We start from the raw sequence: 25,053 nt of genomic DNA on the forward strand, positions 1-25,053 counted from the left end.
CTCCTGGCAAGCAGGTGATCTGTTTGCCATTTCTCGTTACCCTTCTTCCCACCTCCCCCGCCTTTCTTCCCCCTGGCTGGACAACTCCCTCCTTTGGAGAACACGCCCAAGTAGCTGAAGAAGAGAGAAAGGGAGGAAAAGAAAAAAAGAGAGAGACGGGGAGATACTTAACATTGAACCTGAGGGGAGAGCCCTGAGCCGCCGGCGCTCGGGAGGATCCCGCAGCCCCGTACATCGCCGGCAATAAAGCGCTGCGTGTGACAGGCATACAAATCCGGGAGCGAGGGAAAGGCGGCGAGAGGGGCAGAGCGGAGCCCCGCGGGGCCATGCTCGGCGGCCCCGGGCAGACCCCGGCAGGCAGCGGCGGGCGGCGCGGGGCGCGGCGGGGGCTGCCCCGGTCGGACGCGCTGCCGTGACCCGGCCCGGAGCGGGGAGCGAAGCCGGCCCAGCAGCGCCGCGGGCATCATTTCGCGGGCATCATTTCGTTGGGCTGAGACACGGCAAGCAAGGAATATGAACAGGAAAACAAGGCGCTGGATTTTCCACATCTTCCTGAGCCTGGGGATTGTGTATATCAAGATCGGGTAAGTAACTTTTTTTTTTTTTTTTTTTTTTTTTTTTTTTTCCGCCTTTTATAACAATTGCGCTCCCTCTCGCTCTCAGCCTAACCTGCCCAGACCTGTTACTATTTAACTCGGGAAGTCTCAAAAAACCCGGTGGCGGTGATCACGATGATTTTGTAAGAGATAGTTAGAACCCCCGCGCCTCCGAGCGACCCTCGCGGCGCAGCTCGCACGGGGCGAAGCGACAGCCGGGCACCGAGCGGAGCAGGTGGGACCCGGAGGGGCCCGGTTCCTTCCGTGCCCGGCGCGGGGTGCCCCGGCCGCCCCCGACCCGCCGCTACCTGCGCTCGGGGCGGTCCCGCTCCCACGCACGGAACGCCGCACGCTCGGGGCAGCAGCCGGTCGCGGCGCTGCCCTCCAGGTGCGCCCGGCCGCGGGGCAGGGAGCGTGGGCTCTTCCCCTCCCTCTGAATGTTCGACTGGAGAGTTAGAACCCTCCCAGCCCGATGCCCGTGCGTGGCCCGGGCACGCAACGCTGTTGCATGCGCTTGAATTTACGAATGAGGAAGTTGGGTCCCGCTTTGGCAAGAGCCCACGCGCTCCTTATCTCCGCTTTAGCCGGGGAGAGAGCGAGGGAGAGGGAAGCAGCGGTGGGAAAGGCGGGGGCTTTCCGGGGGCACCTGCCGGCGCCGGACTCCGCGACACCGCGCCGCGTCTGCCTCCGGGAAGAGCCTCCCCGCAGCCACCTCGGTCTTTTGTCGTTGCAGGGGTTTTTCCTCTGTGGTGGCCCTGGGAGCCAGCATCATCTGCAACAAGATCCCGGGTCTCGCCCCCCGGCAGCGGGCGATCTGCCAGAGCAGGCCCGACGCTATTATCGTCATTGGGGAAGGGTCCCAGATGGGCATCAACGAGTGCCAGTTCCAGTTTCGCAACGGGCGCTGGAACTGCTCTGCCCTGGGAGAGAGGACCGTCTTCGGGAAGGAGCTGAAAGTGGGTACGTTGCCTCTCTACGAGCTGTTGGCCGGCCCCATCCATGTGGCACTGAGAGGGCACGCGCTGGGGGCACGGGCATGGCTGTGGGAGTTGGGAGAAGGCAGCCTGCACACATTGCTTGTGTCTGTGTACCTGAGCACGTGAAAAAGGTGCTTGGTTCTGGTTAAAGGCAGAGGTCTGAGACTGAATGCTGCGTGGAGTTAGAATTGCACTGCTGGGGTGCAGAGCCCTCAGCGGCGACTCTGGCCTGAGATTTCTAACTGTTAGGACAGAGCTCCAGCAATCAGTCTCATCATAAGAGATTTTTACTGTGTGAAATAGTGACTCTATAGTGACTCCCACCAGGAATAAGTGGCTATGCTGCACTTTGATGTCAAGGCATTTGCAACAGGACTGTTCCTATCAACAGTTAGAAGATCCCATTTCCATCTTTTGCAGTTGTTACTACAGTACAAAATAGATTAGAATTCTTAACTAAAATAGCACTGGTAATGATAAACACGAGTATCTGAGAAAACAGAGCTGAGACTAAAACTCTCACGGCCGTATACTGCAGAACACAGGACAGGGTAGAGCAGCTTACTCAATATTTGTTGATTCCGCAGCACTTAAAGCACAAAGAGTGAGGAAAAGTATTTTCCAAATACAGGTATAGTCATTTTCAGGGCCACAGCTGAAAGTCGATCACTCACGGTATGCCGTTCCACATCCAGAAGGTGAAGCTGGGATCTGTGGTTTCCAGCCTTGAGGTCTCTCTGCCTCCTCCCCATCTGGAAGGTAGATACAAAAACCACAGAGCCAGTCAAGCAGCGCTTTGCCTGATGGATAACACGGATGTTCTGTGAGAACCCCAAAGAGTTCTACAACAGCTGTGGCTTTTGGCATACAGGGAAACCCTCCAGACTGGACTGCCTTCCAGGCGCCATTCCTTCATATATGGACAAATGGCAGGATCTGGCCCTAGAACCCCATTCTTGGCATTCTTACAAAGAGACAGTATTGCCACTCTGCTTGGGAAAGCCCAAGAATGCTTGGCATTAACTGAACGCTATTTTATCACGTGTGCACATTGATAGGCATATTTTCCAATACCTTGAGGTACTTAAGGAAGGAACACAAAGAGAAAAAAAAACAAAACTAAATTTTAAAGTCCGGTGTGAGCTACAGGTCTTTCAACACCTGTGATAGTCAAACACAGTGACTCAAGTAGGGTACGTGAAAACCACACTGCCCGACATTGTGAAACATCTGAAAATGGACCATTTATTCAGATTAGCTCATGCTTTCTGTTCCTTGAGCTGAGCTGTTCCTGTCAGTGATCCATGCAAGTATTTGCCACTTATGTCGGTGAAGAGTCCATTTGGATGGCTGACAGGTTTGGGCTCATTTAGTCTAAGAGTAACATTTCCTTAAGCAGAAAATGTGAGAAGGGTTTCTTCTCTAGCAAATCATAAAAGCGCGGAGTTATTGTGGTCTGTTGCATAAACAGGCACTCAGTTCTTCCACCCCTCCCAAAACTGAATTATTTAGCTAGTGGGTTATATTTAGGTCCTTTTAAAGAAAGTCAATATTGAAGGAAGTAGACTTTGATCTGTCTTTGAGGTGATAACTCTTAATATGTTCTATCTATCCATTACGATGCTAAGATGGATAGGGCAGATTCATCGCTGGTTTCAGAATGGAGTCAAGTGTTGAACATCATCCAAATTATAAAACTCATTTAAGGAATAAGCAAAACTTCAAATTTAAACAGCTTATGCATTTACTTTTAAAAATAACGTTCAATAAAAGTCACAAAGGGTTTGAGATCTGCAATGGTGAATCTTACATAATGCATGGTGCTTCAAATCCTAGGGCCCTCTAACTCCATGAAATACTACATGAACTGCTCAGGTTGTCTCCTTGTTCCTCTGCTCCTTATCTGTTGGCATATGTAGAGCCCTACAATATCTGACACAAATCAACTTTCTACGGCTATAAGGAAAAAGTATCCACTCCCTAGATTTTTCTCTCTTAAGATCTCTGTGGGGGTGTACTCTGGGCTACCGGTCACAGAAATGGAGGCTAACATCTGATTCTGGTTAAGAAGGGCAACCCCTATGTGCCACAAAGCCAAATGCCCCCACATGGGAGATGAGGCCCTTGTGCCTTACCCTAAACAAGAGATAGAGACGTGCAACGTGGAGAGCCACGTACGCTATGGGACATACTTGAAGCTACAAGAACAAGCCAGGTCACGCTTAATGCAAATATATTGCATCCTTCTCTTCTTAAAAAAAAAAAAATAATAATTTTATAAGTTTGATTAGTAGCAACAGCTCTTGCTTCTCAGCCCTTTGACACTGTGTGTGTTAAAAAATACCACTCAAATAGCAACTAAAGCATTAGCACCTTCTGTAGCATTCAGAGGCTGGCGGTGTTTCCCGGCCGGCTGCGTCCTTGCAGCAGTTACCTTGGAGGTGCACAGGTACCTTTGTCTTGTTGCTGGCGATGGAATTGGGGCACATGACCTCATCCCACTTGCTCTTCTGGGCAGCTGTGCTGGGACGAGAGCAGCACTGATGCACTCTCTCTAAGATTAGGCTATGACTTCAGAATGACAGTGATGTGGCTCTCCTTGCCGCTGCGCTGCTGAGCGCGTGCAGGAAGCAAATTCTAATATCAATTTGGGAGGATGTGCTTAAGTAACTCTTATGCTAATAGGATTTGTGTGTGTGTTATTCCATGCAAATAAGTTACCTTGGATACTGCATATTCCTGTGAACTATTTCCCAGCCTATGATTCTGATGGCACACCGAGCCACATCTCTTCAAAAACAGATTTCATTACTTTCACCTTTACTGGGTGATCTAGTTTATGAATGCTATGCAAATGTACCCAGGTGGTTCAAGTTCCCTCCGTCACGCTACAGGGTGATTCAAGAGGCCTGATTTCTTCCAGTGGCTCGGCCCCATGGGCTGAGGGACCTCAGCACTCCTCCTCTCCTCTCTGTTTCTCTTTTCCCATTTTTAAAATGGCAACAGGGATTCTAGCCTTGGGGAAACCCTTTGAAGTCTGCAGAAAGAAAGCATCAAACAACATTTTCCTTTTCTTCTCTGTAGCATACGTGTCTGTGTATTTTAACAAATTTACATTTAATCTGTCTTCTAGTGATGAATTAGATGTACAGTTACAGTTAGTTAGTCGTCACTTCAATTAATCCATACTTCATACAGAGCGTCTCCACTCATTATAGCCTGCTTCCAACCAGTACACAGTCTATACACTCTGTTTCTTGTGTCATTTTATCTGGTTTGTCCTTCAAAAGAGAGATTCTTCCCTACTGACACACCATGGATATCTTATCACGACAGCTGGTGGCAATACTGCCAATAACATGAAGAGAAAGAGCAGTAAAAGTGACATCAGTTTACTCCAGACTTGGTCCAGTTACAACAGGAAATTGTAAAACTGCAATCAAGGTTAACACAAGGAATTTTTCTAGACAATTCTGTAGAAATCTTATTAATAATGTAAAGTCACAAAGAGAATTTTTAAATAACCACGGAGATGATGCAATGTTTCAATTATGGAGACACTTGAAACCGAGTACATTTGTGACAGCGGTCAGCACTTCTGTTCCCAAAGACAGCCACAGTCAAAACCCAAGATTTTAAAGCAGGATAGATAAGAAAACTCCCAACTACCCCTGCCCAGATAAAATATGCTTCAAATCCAGAGTACGTGAGCAACCAGATGCCTTTGACAGAATCTGCCGTCAGCTTTGGGCTCAGACGGATCTCAGGAAGATCAGGTGCTATGCTGAGGGCTGCCCATCCTGCAGCGTGCTGCCAAGTGCTCAGCAGGAGCTTCACTATTTGTGGCAGTGATGCACCAGGGTACAAGCAGGGAGTAACTATCTCAATAATTCCTTCAGGATGGCTGTACTTTTCATGGCATGTAGAGGGAAAAAAGTCAAAGCTATGTCCTCTGGTCATAATGGAACATCGCTGTCACTATTCAGTGAGACTCATGAAAATTTTCCAATACAAACTGTTTGACTGCATCTCTGCAAAGTGACAGAATAAAGTGACAACTCATGTCAGTGCAGATCTACAAGAAGAAAGGTGTGGAAGCTGTCATGAGCCCTGCATGGGAGAGGCTGAAAGGAGGCATCCAAGGGATGAAGATACAGTGGTGGTCCCTGAAGAACCTTACAGCAAATGTGGTTTCAACCAGTTATTCATCCTGGACTTGGTATAGTCCATTGATTCTTTGGTTTCTTTTGCATTGGAAAGCTTTTCAGTATAACCCCCTGATACCTCTATCCATCTGACATTGCTCATGTCAGTAAGGCTGAATTCAAAAGAAGGCTCCACATGAACAAACTGGCTTTAAAACTCTGGGCCAGCTCAGCACCAGCCTGCACTGTGGGCAATGCCTTGGCTCAAGGGTCAGTGCAGACATGTCCAGATGTGCACATCAGTGCTGGAGAGGCTGTTAACATTTCTTGATGCAGTCTGCTTTTAGCAGCCATCCCACAATCCAAACTTCAATGAGCTTGCTCAGCAGCTGCTAGTTAGGAAGCATCTCCTTTGCTAGTGTGCAAAAAGAACAAGTTCTTGTTCATTCTCCTTTATGGTCTGGTCTGGTTAAAACCTAATTTTGTTATTGTTATAAATAGAGAAACTTTTGAAAAGATCCAAGCACAGGTGTGTTCAAAAAGTGGTTCCATCCTCAGCCATTGTGTAGAGCTTCTTGATTTTAAGTACTGGTACAGTCTCTTGTGTCAGGTTTTAGACTCTCTGACTCTTTAAGTTACAAAATAAGACTCCTAGGGGACAACCACAGGTAAATCAACATGAAAATTCTTGCTGTTTTCATATTGCACAGATTCCCTATGCAAGCCTGTGGGACACCAGGTAGTGCTGCTGCACTATCCAAAGAGGTCAATATTTGAAGAGAGTTTGATAAATTCGGAACCAGTGGCTAACCCTGAGATACATAGAAGCTCTGAGAGATACAGAAAATAAATATTGTGATTAACAGGAACCTTTTTACCTAATCAAGTAGGACCAGGATTTGCATTTCTGTGCAAAGTTTCCAACCCCTGAAACCAGTTTCTAATGTCAGTATCTTGCACGTGAACAGTTATTTGCAGGCAAAACAAAGGCCAGGCTGAAATATGGCCTAAGCATCCAAACCCCAGCATGCTGCTCTACGCCAAAAAGTCAATCTTTCTAAGCAGGGACTGTCACGGTAAGATAAAACATTGCCCCAAGGTCACTGTAGTTGGAATTCCCATCAGAAGGTTTTCATACCTGCCTTCAGACGTGTCTTGTGAGTACATGTTTCAGAGAAACAAAAAGATTACATTTCCTTAGGAAGGCAGAAGACTCTGCTCCTGCAGGGTCAGTACCTGGGCTTTTCTGAAAGGGCGTCGTGGTGTGGAGGGATCAAAGCTGTCTGAAAAGGGGAAACTGCTGTTTGAACCCCAAGATCCTGGCTGTGATTGTGGTAATGCAGGTACCATGAGCAGTAACTTTATGAGCTTAAAGCTCATATTTTCAAAAATAGATACTATATCTGGGCTGCCTTCGCTCTACGAATCACCCAAACTTCAGCCTGTGAAAGTGGGCAGCAACTACCCCCTCAAAGACTGAAATGTCTTTTAGTGCAACTCTAGTTATTTAAAGTACAGGCACTAATCTTTTCAGAGAACGTTCTGCCAATTTATAGGGATCTGTCACTTTTCTTTCAAGATAGTATTTTAAGGGCGCCAAACTGCTCAAAACTTCGAGCCATTAAGAAAAGGAGGAAGAAAAAAAAAAGAAGGGGATATTTCAATGATTTTAAACTACTATTTGCTCACAAATGTTGGGTTAACAAAAGATGTGAAAAAAACCAACCAAATCTCCAAGACCATACATCGTCTATCAAGAAAGGAGGAGGCACACCCCAAAGCAGGCAGAGGATGAGTTCTGCTCTTAGTTTTTACTCATTATGAATTATGACCTTCATAGAGAGAGGTGAAGTAATGTTAGCTATGGCACATAATTGGCAAGGTACGTTGTATTTTCCATCTTTATATTTTCACAATCATATTTCAGCTCATGTCACTGCAGATAACTCCCTCTTTGACCCTTTGGCTTTAAATAGCAGAAAATACATCCCATGTTTTCCAGTGAGATAAATAGAAATTTGTCTTTTTTATTTCACAGCTCAGTCAGTTTATGACCAGGGCCAAGCTGTTTAGCAACACACAGAAGAGGTACCCAATGGATGAGCACTTGCTGTCTTCCTGCAAGTCAAGCCTGCCCCACGTCTTGCAGGCTTAGGCCCTGTTTCCCATGCACCACCAAGTTATTTTGCCTCTTTTTGAAAACAGCTTCTCATTTTTAATCCTCATGAATGAAGCCCTTTAATAAGAAGATTGAAGATTAAATATAAAAACATTAAGCTAGCTGAATTAATACCAGAATGCAGACTTCTCTTTGAACCAATACACAGGTTTTGCTGATCAGCCGAACGTACAAACATGAGAGCAAAGATGTGACTTGTGTGCGTTGCAGGATTGATACTCCAAGGTATGCATGAGTTGTATATAATTACGCTCAGTGATAGGAGAGTTACCTGTGCTGGTAATGTCTACATTTTCACTTATTTGAGATTCCCTTCTTGCTTTCCTTTCTGGTACCTGATTGGTGGTGATGGTGGCCTGGGCAGGTCTCGGTTAAGGGGCTTGGTGTTGTCCCATACTACCTAGTGAGGGGTATAAAGACAAGACTCCAGTGCTTTGGAGGGTGGTTTGCACTGTGGATTGGAGTTGCAGAAGCACTGGAAGTCATGGATGCCATGCTACCACCAACAGAGTTGCTGCAACCCACTGTTCAGTGGAGGAGTGGGGATATATTTGCAGTGGGCACAACATGTACATTGTGTATTCCAGAAAAGACTGAAAGAGCAGGGTGATATTTGTGTTCGACACGTGAAGAACAGCCTCTGTGCTTGCCCAGCACTGCAGCACTCATTCAGACTGCTCTGGATGAGGAATGGAGCCAGGCAGATGTCAGCACCCAGTTTGTGCCAGCCAAGTGCTGACGGGTGGCAGTGGTGCCTCAGGCACAGGGTGCCTGTCCCTGTCCCAGCCAGCCCCAGCTGAGCTCCAGCATCACTTCCAATAGTGCCACACTTATGCCTGGCAGTGCTGCCATGGTTGGAAAGCTCTGAGGGATCACCAGCCTTCGGAGGGATGGGACAGCTTCTGAAAGTCTGCCAGACCCCTCTTTGAAGCTTCTCACATCTGAGTTCAGCTTGAGTGTGTGCTTAGCCTTTGCTCATTCTAGGCAGTAGGAAAGTGGAGCCATCTGGAAGCAGGAAGGATGGCTTGCTCACAGGTGGCTCTGTGGTTGCCCTCTTTTCCCCCTTGCTTTCTGTAGTTTTTCAGCAATTTCTGCAGGGCTGACAGCACAGGTGGGGGAAAGATCCCCAACCAACCTCTGGCAGCTCGAGTTGTGCTGATCCTCCATAAAGACTCTTTAAATAGATATGGTGTCTGGGAACATGATTTGTCTCCCACTAAAATCATTTGATCTGTTTGTTACATGCATTTAAAAATTACTTTTTTTTTATTTTTAAATCACAGAGTTAAAATAAGTTGATGTTTAAGGATGAATTTAGTGGGAATTGACTGCAAGATGAATTAATTCCTGGGCCTCCACCGAGTGGTGCTAGCTCATGGGTCAGGCAGTTGTTGAGGAGACAGTTGTAGCTGTTCATGCCAACGAGTAACATTTTGTTTAAACTATCTCCAAAAGGTCTTTCCTGATCTCATTGCTGAAAACATACTGTATACTTTTCCAGCTCCTGTCTGACCTTTCTATCAAGTTAGAGAAGGCAGTGACTGTGCATTAGGGTTTTCCTGCACCCTTTCAGTTTCATAAAAGAGAGAAATCCTTGATGTTGCTGTCAGCCCACTGACTAGGGTCTGTTTTTACTGGGGAAGAACTGTTTTGCTTGTTCTGGTCATTGGCCAATGTGGGCTGAACGTCTCACAGCGCGTGGTGCTCCGCTGTCAGTTCTTTTCCCTTTACTCTTTCCTTATCCTGTATTTTACTCCCATCCCCAGCAACAACCTGGCAGAAGCACACATTTTCACCTTATCTCCTGCTTCGCAAGCTTTCTTCATCCTCCTGAAACATGAGTGCTCTACCTTCTATTCAGTATTTTGGATGCGACGGTCACCATTATCTACAGTTAAAATATATACAAGAGAATCTGAGAATCTCAGTGTTGTGTTGATATCAACGCTAACAGTATGATCTTGAATTTTTAACTGAATTTTAAGATGAAATTTAAGGCACAGATGCACAGGCTTTATTTTTTCAGGCTTAGGCTGAACAAATAAAGAAGAAAGAAAAAAAGAAGGGTCCAATTATTTTCCCAAAGTTATGGCTTCCACAAATTGTATCGGGTCACTTCCAAAACTGGTTCATCTTTGGGAGTCCAGAATGGATGAGGTTGTGCCTTCCAACCTCTGCACGTGCTGAGATCAGGCTGGAGCAGGACCTCCTTTGTCAGCGTCTGCAGGGTAACAGAGCTGCCTGCAAGGAGCCTGTTAAAGCAGTGCTTCCAACTGAGATCCTTTGCTGAAATTAGAAGTCCAGTGCTAGTATTTATAATCTAAAATTGGCAAGAAAACATATGTTCTCATGCTGATCCCATTTGGTAGCAAAAATCATGTTATGCTAAAGCAGCATCACAGGAGAGGTTCAGAGTGGACTATGCCTACACCTATCCTATTTGCTGACTTCTGGGAGCTAGACAGGCTTGAAGGCAAATTTCAACGCAGAACCGTTTTCTGATGCTGTCTCACTCTTGCAGTCCCATGAAATGGAACCTGGTGTAGTGCATTGCCTCTTTGAGGAGGGCCTTCTGAGCAGAGAAATTGCAACTACTTGTTGTACCCTCCCTGTTTACCAGTGCCTTTTTCATTATGCTCTACTTGAAAAAGTGAGGATGTCGCTATGGATAAAGGTGGAACAGGATGAGAAAGATGCCACAGCTTCTGTCTGTGCTTGTGGCTGCACAGGGGCACTCAGAGCACTGCTCAAGTACACTTAAAGCCAAGGGTTTCTGTTCCATGTTCAGATGTTCATAAAACGCCACTAACTCTAGAAAGCCTCACCTGCCAATTCTGCAGTTACAATTCAACGTTTTATGATTTACTTTGAGGAATCCTTTCACGGTCTCTAATTCTGACTACAAGTTCCATAATAAACACAGTCATATTTCTAGGTTGATTTTAAAAAAATTGGATATGGTTGATGTAGCATTTTCACTCCCCAGTTCCACCTGTTTTCTTTTTTTTATTTGCTTCTTGAGCTCCAGCATTTCCCTCCCTTTTTGCTAAGGAGAGTTCAGTTTGACTACTTCTAATTCCATTTGGAAATGCACATACAAGTTGCCTGAATAATACATTGTCTCCTACTGCCTTAAGGAGAACTACCATTTCAGACAGTGAACATCCACAGAAATCAATACTTAGAAGAGCAGAGACCTGCTTATGCGTGCAGATTTGCAGCACTCTAATAATAGCCATCTGATGTTTGCACTGCAGGAACTTGCCTGTCTCTTCTGACTCATGTCCCCATGCTGTGCCATGCACTTACAGCACTGTTGTCATTTCAGGTAGCAGAGAAGCAGCGTTCACCTATGCCATCATTGCTGCTGGAGTAGCCCACGCCATCACGGCTGCCTGCACACAGGGAAACCTGAGTGACTGCGGCTGTGACAAAGAGAAACAGGGACAGTACCACAAGGAGGAAGGATGGAAATGGGGCGGCTGCTCTGCTGACATCAGATATGGAATAGGATTCGCCAAAGTGTTTGTGGATGCCCGGGAGATTAAGCAGAACGCGCGGACACTGATGAACCTGCACAACAACGAGGCTGGGCGCAAGGTAGGTCCTCCTGCACCCCTGAAAGGCCCGGCCATGTCCTGCACCACGCCATGTGCTGCAGTGTGCTCCAGAGCCCAGCTCACGTGCAGTGGGCAGGGGACACGGCATGGTAGGGCCGTCTGTCTGCCAACCATTTGTCTGAATGTTGCTCTTCGCAGTTGTAAAAAGAAAAAGCAAACAGACATTTTAACTGGAAAGTCAAATGGTTCTTACGCTAAAAAGCTCGCCTGCTACTATGTGGGTGAATGGGATTCCCGTCAGGTTCAGACATGAACTTCTCACTCATTTAAAAAGGGATCATTTTCAACCCAATTGCTTAAACCTTGCTCTTTGTGTGAGGACTACCTCTAAAAGAGAAAAACACTTGAGCACAACGGCCACAGCCTCACTGTCACACACATGCAGTTACTGTTTTGCACTGCATTCTGCCCCTTTCCCATGCTTTGGGAGGGGGTTGCTGCCAGCAGCTCTCCCAGCAGCAGCACTGGGGAAGGTGAGAACGAAGCAGCCCCACACACACGTGCCCTGCCTGCTCTGGGAGCTGCCTGCCCTGGCCTGGCTGCCTTTGCCGCTTGCTGTGTGCACCCATCCAGCCCTGGCCCTGCACAGGAGTGACCATCTCGTTAATCCCATCTTCCACAGCTTCCTGCTTTCCTAGCTCTGTTTTACTTTCTCTGCTGCTTGCAGTTCTGTGCATTAATCCTCATTTTAGCATTATCTTAGTGTGACTTAGAAGCAAATGGGAGAAGGAAGTTAGGAACAGCGATTCATTTGTGGATACTATTTTTGTTGTGGTAATTACCTGTAGGCTCTGAAACATCTCCACATATGCTGGAGCGAAGCAGATGGTATTGAAGACAAGCCATTTCCAACCCAAACAGAAGCTGAACCTTTCCTTTTTTATGTAGTACGACTGTAGTAGTTTTATAGGTCAGATTATGTCCTCTGTCCCTGGAAGTTTTAAGAAACATGTACATGTGGCACTGAGGGATGTGGTTTAGTGGGCATGGTGGTGATGGTTGATGGTTGGACTGGATGTTCATAGTGGTCTTCTCCAACCTTAATGATTCTGTTTCTTACACTGCCCAGTATCCCAAGTGCTGCGGTCTTGCTCTCTAGTGCAAACATGATACTTCAAAGCATCAGCAGCTGACCATTAATATTGATGAATCAAATGATTGGAGGTTCAGTGACTATATTACCTGGCTTCTGGTGGAATAAAGATGTATATGGAAGAGCCTAGTGGAACATCGAGACCTAAACTGCTCTGCCATACAGGCACAAATCCACAAAAATCAGAACTAGCAGAGCTTCAGTTCAGTGGGAGAGCTACTCTCCTGAAAGGGCTGCTTTTATTCAGTAGGAGACTGCAGTAAAACATTTGCAAGTAATGACACACCATGATTCAAAATACAAATGGAATGAGCTGCTGTCTTTGAAGATTATTTCAGATGTAAAGCCCAAAGATATAGCAAAAAAAAAAAAAGTTGGTTTCATTACTTCATTGTATTTTTGGCTCAGTTGTCACCTAGGCATGGAATCAGGGCAAAGGAGGATCTGGTCAGTGCAAAGGCAAAGCATCCAGCAGCCTCCCCAGAAGACAGGAACTCCTTGCTTCTCACCTAGGTGTGCACAGTTCGCTTTCCTAAAAGTATATGCCTGGAAGATTCAGCTCTGCACATTGTTATCTGGGAGAACAGTGGCTGTGCTATCTCTGGCGATCTGCCATTTCTCCAGCAGGCTCAGGAACTGTTCTGATCTAGAGATATTTCTACGCTTCTTCCTGCATCCCTTACAGAGCAAAATTACTGATCTTTGTTCGAACAAATCTCTGTTGGAAATCTTCAGGGAAAAGAAAGAGTAACATGGCTGAGAAGAGGCATGTTACTCCACCAACCTGTGGAAAATGAACAAATGATGTTTTTGCTAGAGAGATTCCTTTCAGGCTTTTCACTTATGTGAGAGATCACAGTATTTACAGACAATTGGCAGAGAGAGGCCATTACAGATATTTGGCAAGCTGGGTCTCACAACCTAACCCTTTCCCAACAAAGACTGTCTTGTTTTGAGGTGGAACTCTCTCTTTTGGAGCAATGCGGATCTTATCAGCCTCTACACAATCTATTCTCGGTGGCTTTCCTCTGGGCTATAAATTCTTGTCTAGTTTTACTTGCCCATGGCGAGGTTTTTGATGGTATTTATGCACCTAGGAGACAGACTGGCACCTACTGGGCTTCCAAAAATAAACTGGGTGTTCAGTTCTCATTGATTTGTTATCTTCACCTATAGGCACTGCTACTGTATTCAAAAGTCAGCCTCTTCCACATTTTTGCTCTTGCAGTGTGAAACTGCACTGTGTGCTGTGCCTCACTCTGCTGGGTGCTCATGACCAACCTGTGAATCAAATATCCCAAGTTGGAAGAGTCGTGTAAGGATCACTGAGTCCAACTCCCGTCTCTACACAGGGCTACCCAAAAATCAGACCATATGACTGAGAGCTCTGTCCAGACACTTCTTGAACTCCATGAAGCTCAATGCTGTGACCACTTCCACTAGATGCAGGTGGCATAACTGCTGGGCTTGCCAGGTAGGCACAGGTAGGGCTGCATGGTGCAAACTCACAGAGAGCTACCAGGAGAGGTGATCCAGTCTCTTTGAAGACCTCCATTCAAGGCTTTCCACCTTACGGTCTTGCTTTACCAAGGCTGATGTCTCACTGGTGCCACTGGTTCCTACAGAATGAACACCCATGCTTCCTCCCTCTGTTGCAGGGTGAAGCAATTAACAGTTTTCCATACTATTAGAAACCAGACAGGGCTCTGACTCTCCATTTCTCTTGTCTCTCCCCAAATCAGCTGGCCTCTGCTGTGTAGCACATCCACAGGGCTCCAAACTTCCTCATCCACTCAGAGGGTAAGGGGCAGAGTTCAAACCAGGGGTTGCATACACCCTACAGAACTGGCCCCAAGTATCTCAAGAAGCCTTGCTTCATTTGTCAAATCCATTGGAGAGCAGCTATTTCTGACCTCCAGAATCAGAGTCCAGGGTGTCTTTCCTCTTTGAATTAGTATTTCCTGAAATGCTGATTCACTGCAGGAAGAAGTAAGCAGGACAGGGAGAACAAGAGGAGAATTCATAACCGCTGGGTCAGAAAAAAGAGATAAAGCCTTGAATTAATTTAAAGGCATAATCCTGATTTGCCCTGTAAACTTCCATGTGAGGGGTCATAATTGCAAGACTGAATTGTCTGTTAGCAAATTTGTCTTTTCAAGTACAAACATAATTGAATTACTGTAAGTAACACAATAATGTATGTCTGAGGGATGTTTATGCTCCAGGAAATAAAAATGTTATTCTCCCAGTTATTTTGCTAAAATAGCAAAGCAGGTGCTGAAATGTTCTACGTACTTTGGCCGTATCATTTTCATTTCAACAGCATGACATGGTACATGACCAGATTGCTCCCTCTTCTCTTTTTCTCTGTGACATTGAAATTCCACAAATGGCATCTTGCATCAGCGTTACATCATGTTAAGTATAATGCAATATTATGAGTCACTGTTATAAATCATGGCCACAGGCTACATTAGAAGGCTTTTGCAATTCAAGAGCACATCAAGGTGGATTTTTATTCCGTGTTTGTCATTGGAGGCATACATAGGTGTGCTAACTTTGCAACTCATCTCCATCCTCTGAATCAGTAGCATCTCAGCTTTCTCTTTCAGCTCCAGAGCATATAGGAGTGCCAAACATGCCTAATAGTGTTACTGTACATACAAAGCAAAGCTACCAGAAACCAGGAGGTATTTCTAAAGTGGATCATGCAATGATCATAACAAAAGGAAGTGTTTAGTATTGTATTCTTTAGGGAAGGCTGTAATAAAGCTGAGGTGAAACATGAGCATTTGGAAAACATGGAGTTGGGGAGTTTTTCTGAGCTATTCTGTAAAGCTCACAGTTATGACACTCAGCCCTTTGCTAGCATCTCTGGCCGCAGGAGGCTGCAGCCACTGAACTTTGCTGAATCTCTTCCAGTTCTCACACAGTGTGACCTCACCACACCACTGCCAGGATTCAGTTGTCCTGTAGAGGAGGTGGTTTCTTCTGCTTCATTCAAATATGTTTTCCTTTAACTAACCTGCTACAACAAATAATGCTAATTCTTGCAGATGAAACTTTTAAAAGGTAATAAGCACTAGCTCATTGTCAGAAAAGAGACTAATAGGCTACCAAACAATTTAGCCTTTATAATTTTCACGATGTTCTGGAGATTTAATAGCTCTGCCTGACCTTGGCCTTGATGTGCACGCACAGGCTCTGGTCCTGTCTGTGATGGGCCAGGGGCAGGCAGCGAGGGATGGCAGCCTGCAGCCTTGGGCTGTACCTGGGAATGGCTCCAGCCTGCTGATGCTCAGTGCCTGCTGAGTGCAGTGTTAGCAGGGCACCGTCGCTCATCCAGGAGGACAGCGGACCCACGGTGAAGCCAATAATTACTTTCCACATGTACACAGCAGCTGATTTTGGCCTCAAACAATCTCTGCACGTAGCACAGCTGGCTAGTAGTAACCAAACCATGTATTTCTGTATTCAACTGCCTCACAACTCCATCAGAAAGAACATGTCTAATGGCACACACACACCGGAATAAAACTTGCTTGTGTCTGGAGCTGCTGAAAATTACCATAGACTCCAGAGAGTCTAGGAGACCAGCTTGGAGCAGAACAGCACTGGGTGAGGCTGCCCTGATAGTCCTGGCACCAGCAATCAAGTGATATTATAGCATCAGCAACACAGCCTGTTTCTTGACGCCCAGAACTCAACGGTGCCCTTGCAATTGCACTTACTATTTTCCAGTTGTTTTTCACTTTCTTTTTTGGCATGGCTACACAAAAGTTCCTGACTTTTGCATTCAGAAGCTTCTGGGTTTTAGAATTAGGGATGCTCTTTAAATACAGAAATGATTAATGACTTTCCTCTTTATTGTTGGATCCTATCTACTGCTGAAACAATCACAGCTGTGGTACATGCCTGATTTAGAGGGGCTGAAAGTTGGAAAGTGATGTTCAGCAATAACTTTCCTTGCCTTGTTACCAAGTTCCGATTCAGCAGAGTGTAACATGCCCAGGACTGGCTGCAATGCACACTCAAATGCTTGCTCCTTTACATCCAGCTCCCCTAACAGCTTCCTCCCTCACCTGCCCCACAGCCTGGCACCACAGCTCAGCAAAATCAGGAAAGTAGAGTTAAAGTTAAGTAGAGCAAAGTCCTTCCTGACAATTTCTTCACCATACAGTTGCTGTGGGGAGCAGGATTTCCAGCAAGGCCAACCCCAATGCACTGAATGGGAAAACTCTCATTAATATTGGTGGGAGCACAGGACAAAGATGAATGGTTCCAAAAGTCCCATCCCCATTGAGTGCTTGCAGTTCACAAGAAGACACTGCTGGGCAACCTCCTAGGTGTGAAAAACCCAATACACAGCTGTGCACTCTCACAGTATTGTGGTTGTATTTGAAAGGATCAAAGTTCTATTTTATAACTTCCCAAATTTTTTTTTAAATAATAGTCTTAAAACAAGACCAAACTTGACAGACAAGCTCTGCATCTTCTCAACAACGCAGAGGGAAGATAAAGGGAATGTTAATGTTAGGCTAAATTATGAGAGGGAATTGGACTACACAAAAACTGTAATCCACAAGAATGAATTTTCATTCCACTTGTCCTCCACTTCCAGCTAATCAGAAATTGTGATACATAGTCCTCCTTGTATTTTGGCTTTTAACTCCCTCTTATATCTCATGTGGTTGAAAGCTGAATTCCTGATTTACGCTGAAGATTAGGGAATGATGAATGCTATCACTTGCCTGCAGTCGCAATTTTAGAGGATTCTGGCATTATGAGCAAAACATGCATTTCATGTATGTGCTTACTAGAGCTGACAATCTGCCATGCTGCCGACAAAGATAGCTGGGTCTGAGGGCCGGGGTCTGTTAATAAATAACAAAGATCTCAAATTCCAGATTTAGTATCACCCACCTTCTATAACTGAAATAATCAGATGCTTGCTTGAACAATTAATTTGCTCAGCAAAGCCACTGGGTGAGTTTCACATTTTTTGACTTCTCTAACTTAATTCAGTCCTTCTGTCTGGACAGTTACCAACACTTCCCACAGTGTGTACACCTGTCATTCAGAACCCAGAGGGGAACGTAATAGAAAATATAGCAAAATTAGTTGCAGTATAGGTTATTCAGGTCGCCCTGAAAGACTCCCACAGATTTCAGCACCTTTGATTGAGACTTTAAACTAAGATTACTGATTTGAAATAAATATAGTTGTCACAAAGCATGAGAACTTCAAAGCAAATTTCTTGCTGTGTTTGGATATCAATACCGTAAGCCTTATGCTGGCCATGTACTAAAAATCACAAGACAGAGAGAACAGCATCTATCAACCTTAACTCTGACCATGCTTAGATTTAAGCCAAAGTTGTTGAAAAAATGCCAGAAATACAGAATGAGCAGAGCTGGGTTGCTTCCATGTTCACCAGGTGACATTTGTCACACTTCACACTGATATACTTGCACGAAGCTAAACACTCCTGTTTGCATACTTGAGGCATTAAAAAACAACTGAAGAACTTACTGGCCAAGTTAGCAAGAAACCGGGGGCCAGACTAGGCTGTTAACTAGGAACAGTCTTAGTACACAAGCAGGCACTGCTTCTACTATGCAGGGTTTGCACTGAATGATGTTGGAGATCTTACATAGTGCAGTCTCATTATTCTAACAAAGTACAGCCATTCAGTATGCAACCCCATGCTTGTGTTGTTGAATTTCTGCAAACCGTTTTGGGTCAAGAGGGACAGAAACTGTGATCTTCTGCATTTATAACCCAGTTCTCTGGAGCTGAAAGTACCTTCAGAAACATTCCCAAGAGCCTTGACACGATGACTCAGCAATGTGAACTCACGGTTGGGCTAAACGGAGACATTTGGAACAATGCATTGCAGAGGTTTTGGTAAAGGTGGAAGTTAAACCAAGGTTTGGTCCAAGTGCTATATTAGACAGTTGGTGACAGAAAACTCTGAAATTACAAAGCCCTGAAAGACTCACACAAAGCAGTAATTGCTAGAATTTGCTGTACAAATGAAATAGACTTCTGCTTTAATGGAATTTCCAGGTATTTTGAAGTAAACAATTAAATGATCGATTCAGTGAAGAACAGCCTTTTAGTTCAAGGACACAAACAAGGCCTGTTTGGTACTGGAAAAGTGTAGCACAAATCTATTAAAGGATGAGGGTTTCAGGTAATTGCAGAGAGGATGCTTTGCTCTGCATTGCCAATTAGTGCCAAAAGGCACTGGTATTCATTTGTGTTAGGACCGGTTATTGAAATGACCCCAAGCCTTCTGGTACTTAAAAGTGAGCGGTACCACATAGCCTGCATTTGGTCCCCTGAGACAGACGGAATGAAAGCATCAGAAATCACAAACTAAATAAAATCTAAGCCAGTGTTTACTGCTAGTTGCTGTGGCAATAGGCTGTCTTTGTAGTGTCAGCTGGTGGCCTGCTAGGGACATAGCATAAGCATATTAGGTCTTATAAGAAACGAAAGACTACGTGCAGTTATGAGTACAACTATGTGTGCTCTTACAGGACTATTCACACATGAGATTTTAATTGAGTCATAACATACTGTTATCTTTGGGTGTATAAGTCCTGCAGTCGTAAAACAATTACCTGTTGACATGGCACAATAGTTAATGCATAAGTAAAGAATTTCAATAAGGAGTCAAGAATATTTGTCCAAAAGGCTTGGATTTAGACCTTGGCTAAAAAAAGAAAAGATCAAGAAAACATAAACTGTGAAGCAGTGGAGACATCTTCCTGCATAAGCTTGTCCTATGAGCCATGGCAGACTCTTTGCAGATTGCCCCCGGGGTGTAACAGTGAGAGCATGCACACTGCCACCTGGAGCTTTTGCAGGATCTTTCTCCTCCCTGTGATCTTTTATTTTTATGGAAGTTGCTTCACGCTATCCTTTTCGTATTTGGTTTGGAAAATACTATAAATGTTCAACTGTTTCCAGTGGAGTATAAGTAGACAGAAAAGCAGAAGTGAGACAGGCATCAAATAAATGCGTAAGCTCCATTTTTTTAGGAAATTGGTCTGAGAAGTTTGTATTGCTATTATTGGGGGAAGGTTAGGCTAAATGGTGTAATCTTCTAACTTTTTCTGGAACATAATGGATCCAAATAACTCTACTAAAGAACACCACAGCATTAAGATATTTTTTTAAATTCTGTATAATGGAGTTACACTTCATATGAAGGTGCCCCACAAAGGGATATTTATAAAATTAATATCTGATTAATACACTGAATGCGTAACAGATGTCCATGGTTTCTGTTATAGAATGGGTAAAGCTGGTGTTTACAAGCTGTTACAAGCATTCTATGATCTTATGATCTAAAGACGCACAGCAACTGGTTAACACTCTGTTATCAGTGTTGATGTCAAAGCTCAATTAATAGAAAATAAGTGGCTTACTAAGGGGAACAATTAATGGTATTGCTGGATGTTGGTTTTTAAGTCATCAATAAATAATACACAGCTAGTCAGATCCACTAGCAAAGAGCAAAAGCTATGACTGGTATGGAGGATGAGCTGACTGAGGGTAATAATGTGCTTCAACATATTGCTCTTTAAAAGTGAATTTCTGTTAATATGTGATTACTCACTTGTTAACTAAAAGCTTCAGCTATTGCTAAAATATCTGTTAGAATGAAAAAGAGAAAAATCTAGTATGCAAGACAGAAAGCCAGAGAGGTTTACTTAGACTGCACCGGGAATTGTAAATAAAATTAGGAAATTCCACGTTCTTCTGCATTGGAGGAAATTTTAATTGACAACAGGCCAGAAGATCCACGTTAAAATTCTTGGCCTGGACACGGGTGTGCTAATCTTGGCAGCTGCTAAGCTACAGAGATAGGCTCTGCTGGTAGGATCTTATCTCTGATAAGTGGGAGCTATTTGAAAACATGGAAGCATGGATCTATTGTCCCAACTGCAACTGGAGGGGGAAAACTCTTAGGTATATAATTTGAAAGTCTTCCTTGTGGAAGAGCTATTCCCACCATAATTATGATATCCCAGAATATCGTAATTAACAGTATGTTATTTTATGATGTAAATATTTTGACTCAAAGTGATTTCTCCCTGTGAACCAAACATGAAGATAACTGGTGCTTCTTTCTGAGCTGAAGGAGTTCTTTAAGAAGTTAAGCTAGTTTTTGCAAAGGAAATACTGAGACATTAGCGTAGAAGTACTTTGAGATCACCTGGAAAGCTTGATGGAAAGGTAAATCATCCACTATTTACCAAATATACTGGCTTAGAGAACTGATACTAATTTATTTTTAATGATGAGAAATACTCCTTGCATAGTATTGTTTGCTGTGTACCTAACAGTTAACTCTCATGGTCTGGAATCTAACTAAAAAGCCTATAATTGTGTATGTGGCCATTGGTTAAAAATATGTGGAAGCAATATGAAGTGATATTATTTTGCAACTAGCGCTCTCGCCAGTATCTGGCTTTATTAGTTTAGCACAAGAGGTGTTTTCTGATGAGTTGTCTGGAACAAGTAAGGCTGTTCGGTTTCTATCACACTTTGGAAACTTTTCTCTTGACAGCTAAAGCATTTGTCAAAATGCTCTACCTGGGTGCTCCCAGTTCTTTATTATTCAGTGCCAGCAGCACTTCATCTGAGCGCTTTGCTACCAGTGGGGAGAGTTAAATGGAAGATGAAGTGTAGTGGGAACGAGTCAACCCTGTACCATCCCTCACTCTGCGTACATTAGCTGTGACAAGGATGGATTTGAGTTGTGTCATTTCCTGTTTTCCCTACCTTTTTTTCTTCCTCTTCTTTTACCTCAGCAGTGAAGTATTACTCAGGCTGTGTGAGATAGCCCAAAGCGATGGCATTGACATCCCTGACTAGCAGAGCAAGGCTGTAACAAAACCCGAGTAACCCCTAAGTCTTTAACCTGTTGTGTTCTCAACTTGAGGAACATAAATTTTGCTTCATCTTATCTAGGAGTACTTCCAATTACTTCTGAAATGGCATCCTAACGCATAAACTGTAGACAAATTTTATTTCTTGTTGTTATTTTTTAAGGCACACCACCCTAAATCTCAATGCATTGCCATTTAGAAGCACGGAGTACAAGTGAAGATCACCATCCCAAGATCAAAGCTAAAACCAGATTCACTGGACACAGGATGTTAGAATGATTATATTAACTTTGAAGAGGTCTATGTCTGCAGACATTACTTGGTCAAGATTTAGCTGACTTCATTAGTCTCTGATCCATACAATGAGCTCATAGAATGAAGCAAGATTAGGGAAAGTGGCATTTTCAATGATGGACATTCATCATCTTTCAAATACATAGTACAATACTACACAGATCACAGGCCTGTTTCAGAAGTATTTTGGAGTGATTTTTAATGTGTCACCAGAATGTAAGGAAAGTACATATGATATACTCAGGGACATGCTTTAGTGGTGGTTGTTAGAGTTAGGGTAGTATGGTCAGGTTTTTTTCAGGACTTGATGATCTTGAAGGTCTTTTCTAACCTGAGGGTTTCTGTGATTCTGTATAAGAAGAAATGCTACGTTGTCCAAATCCAGAAAATTTGCTGTGTCATTTTCTTTGTAAATCATCGTAGTGTCAGTGAACGTCATGTTGTTTCTCCATTTTCAAAACACCTTCATCATCACCTTTTATTCCCTTTTAGCATGAACAGAATGTCCAGTATGTTTTTGCAGAGGAAGATACATACTATAGAAAACTTACGTAGTGATAAGAAGGTGAACTAGATAATATAACCAACAACTCTATCCATAATTCTGTAGCACCATCATCCCATTTTCCAGTCTACTTTAGCTTCATTATACAGGTAAACCAGGCAAGAAGAGTATTTGACAAGCTGTAATCCATCATACCCACAGTGTCAGTTTTGCATCCTAGACAATGCTTCCCTTAATCTCACAACCTTGTTTCAGTCTGGGGTTAGGAATTCATACTTTCACTTATACAAATAGCAAGTATAAATTCACATAGAATCATAGAATCTTTTAAGTTGAAAGGGACCTTTAAAGATCATCTGGTCCAGCTTCCCTGCAATGAACAGAGACAGCTACAGCTCCATCAAGTGCCCTGAGCCCGTGCAGCCTGACCTTGAGTGACTCCAGGGACAGGGCATCCACCACCACTCGGGGCAGCCTGTGCCAGTGCCTCACTGCCCTTACTGTAGAAAACTTCTTCCTTATAGCCAATCTAAATCCCCCTTCTTTTAGTTTGAAACCCCCCTTTTTAGTTTGAAACCATTTCCCTTTGTCCTATGCAATGAACCCCACTAAAGAGTCTGTCCGCTTCCTTCTTACATCCCCTTTAGTTACTGAAGGGCTGCTCTCAGGTCTCCCTGGATCCTCCTCTTCTCCAGGCTGAACAGCCCCAGTTATTGAATGGCTCTAAGAAAATTCAACTTCCAATAATTGTAGGTGAAAGCCCATTAAAAGAAACCTTTTTTTTTTTCTTCCAGAACTATTTTTTCCAAACTCCTTTTTATGACTGATTTTTAAACTTCCAACATGATGACACTTACTTGGCACTACATTGATCCAGTCTAATCTTAGGTGATAATGGGTCTCCCAAGAGTTATTTTTTTAACTAGCAAGTAGTTTATCAAACACATTGACAGCTATGTTTTCAAATTATTTCCTTTTTTTTCCTGTTAAAATACTTGCTTTTAAATAGAAAAATCTATAGAAACAAAGTACAAGTCAGACCATTCTTGCGGACAGACGTACCAAAAAGGCATCAAAGCAGTAACCACTTAAACTCTCAAGCTGATTTTCAAGTACAGTGTATTTGTCACTAGCAACTTGGAAAACAAAAAATCCTACACCAAGAACCCCCAATCTCACAACCTATTTGCCAGCAGTTCAGTAGAAACAACACTTTAAGTCCATTTCCTGGTATAAAACTTTATCTAAGCATTAGCTTCGTAATTCATAGTTGAGAAAAGCTTTTATAAAGGACTTCCTGCTAGCAGAAGGAAAGGTGGGGAAGAAGGTTTTGTATTTGGTGTTAGTCAGAAAAACTTTGTCACCAGCCACATCCCTTAAGAGCATGTGAAACTCAGCCTGAAGCTCATGGTTCCAGCTCATGAATTAATGGTTTCGCTTTACATTTTGATGACCAGAGAGAGAAAGGCGCAGGTACATTCTCTCTGGGGAAAACAGGAATGTGTTCACGAGAGACGTAAAAAGGCAAGGAATCCCACAGACTACCAGCTTGTAGCTGTTATCAGATACGATGCAAATGGAGGGGGTGAGGGAGAATACCTGGCAGGAGACCTGCTCTGAGGAGGGACTGCCTGACGTGGCAGTGTGGATTTCTTTGTGTATCATTCCTTTCAAGTTCATATCAGATTTTGTTGAGCTATTAACATCAGGTGTTGCCACATCGCGCCCACTATCTCCTCCAGCAGTATCTTGATGAAGATAAATAAAAACTGAAGAACCTTATTTGACTTTCAGGGACCATGATTAGATTTGTGGAGCCGTCAGAGAAAAATACTGAGGAACAGGCAAGCAAGATACAGACTTTGAGCCGCATACATGGAATCCACTTTTCTAGATACTTTTGTAAGACTGAGAGGTTTTGGCAGAGGCTTATCCTAGGAACAGCTAGATGGGATATAAGGTTTTCTCCTGGAGGAACCCCTCAGTGGCAGAAAGCCAAAGTATCATGACACCTTGTTTTATTTCAAAGAGCTGTCCCTGCAGTTTGAAGAAAGGCAAGGGCCATGCCTTGTGGTTAAATTTGAGAAGAGCATTTAATATAGAGTGAGAATCTGTCTCATTATATCTCTGGCACCCTTCCTATCCTATATCCAACTATTTGTCAAAGGTAACAATTGTGAAGGTATACCGTAAGAATTGGGTTTTTTTAACTGCTCTTTCGTTCTTGGTCTCAGAAGCAGTGATAATAGATTTAATGCACAGCAAGTGCTGAAAGTTAACAGAGCTAAAATAAAAATACATGGGAGAAAATGTTTTTGCTTAATTCCTCTCAGCTTTTACTGGTGCTCTCAGACTTGGGGGTTCATTTGCTATTCTGCACAGCATCAGTCATTGAATGAAGGGTATTAGGTCTTCTGTCCTCTAATTGAAGTGATGCAACTTACCAAGGGAAAGAAAAGAAAATCTCATTTGGCTTGCGCATGCTGACACCACTACGTGAGCGGTGTGACCATTCTGAATGACTAACATCTGTATTTTTCTTTACTCATTTGATACATTGTGGAAATAGAAGCTGTATTTAGGAAATAACTGCTGCATGTGCTCAACTTTACAAAGCTGAAGTAAAGGGCAACTAACGTTCGAGGTGAGAAAGAATCAAAATGATTATCAAACTCTGTAAAGAAAGGTGAGGAACCTCCTGCGTTGTGGGAGTGCACAAAAGGTTAAATTTATGAGAG

General features: G+C 43.8%; 1 protein-coding gene across 2 annotated transcripts in view; it reads left to right on the forward strand.

Annotated features, from left to right (window-relative positions):
- The first annotated feature begins 431 nt into the window (after positions 1 to 431).
- The window catches only part of WNT7A (Wnt family member 7A), a 41,565-nt gene continuing 16,943 nt past the window's right edge, over positions 432 to 25,053 (forward strand). For both annotated transcript variants that reach the window (XR_006180679.1, XM_042880313.1), the window contains exons 1-3: positions 432 to 584; positions 1,330 to 1,556; positions 11,226 to 11,497. Coding sequence is in view for 1 of the 2 variants with exons in the window: in XM_042880313.1 (XP_042736247.1) it covers positions 514 to 584; positions 1,330 to 1,556; positions 11,226 to 11,497 (570 nt within the window). In the remaining variant the exon portion in view is untranslated. The remainder of the gene's footprint in view (positions 585 to 1,329; positions 1,557 to 11,225; positions 11,498 to 25,053) is intronic.

This window comes from Lagopus leucura, unplaced genomic scaffold (genome assembly GCF_019238085.1).
Source record: "Lagopus leucura isolate 7727_CA_CO unplaced genomic scaffold, USGS_WTPT01 Super-Scaffold_100026, whole genome shotgun sequence".
NCBI classification, from domain to species: Eukaryota; Metazoa; Chordata; class Aves; order Galliformes; family Phasianidae; genus Lagopus; species Lagopus leucura.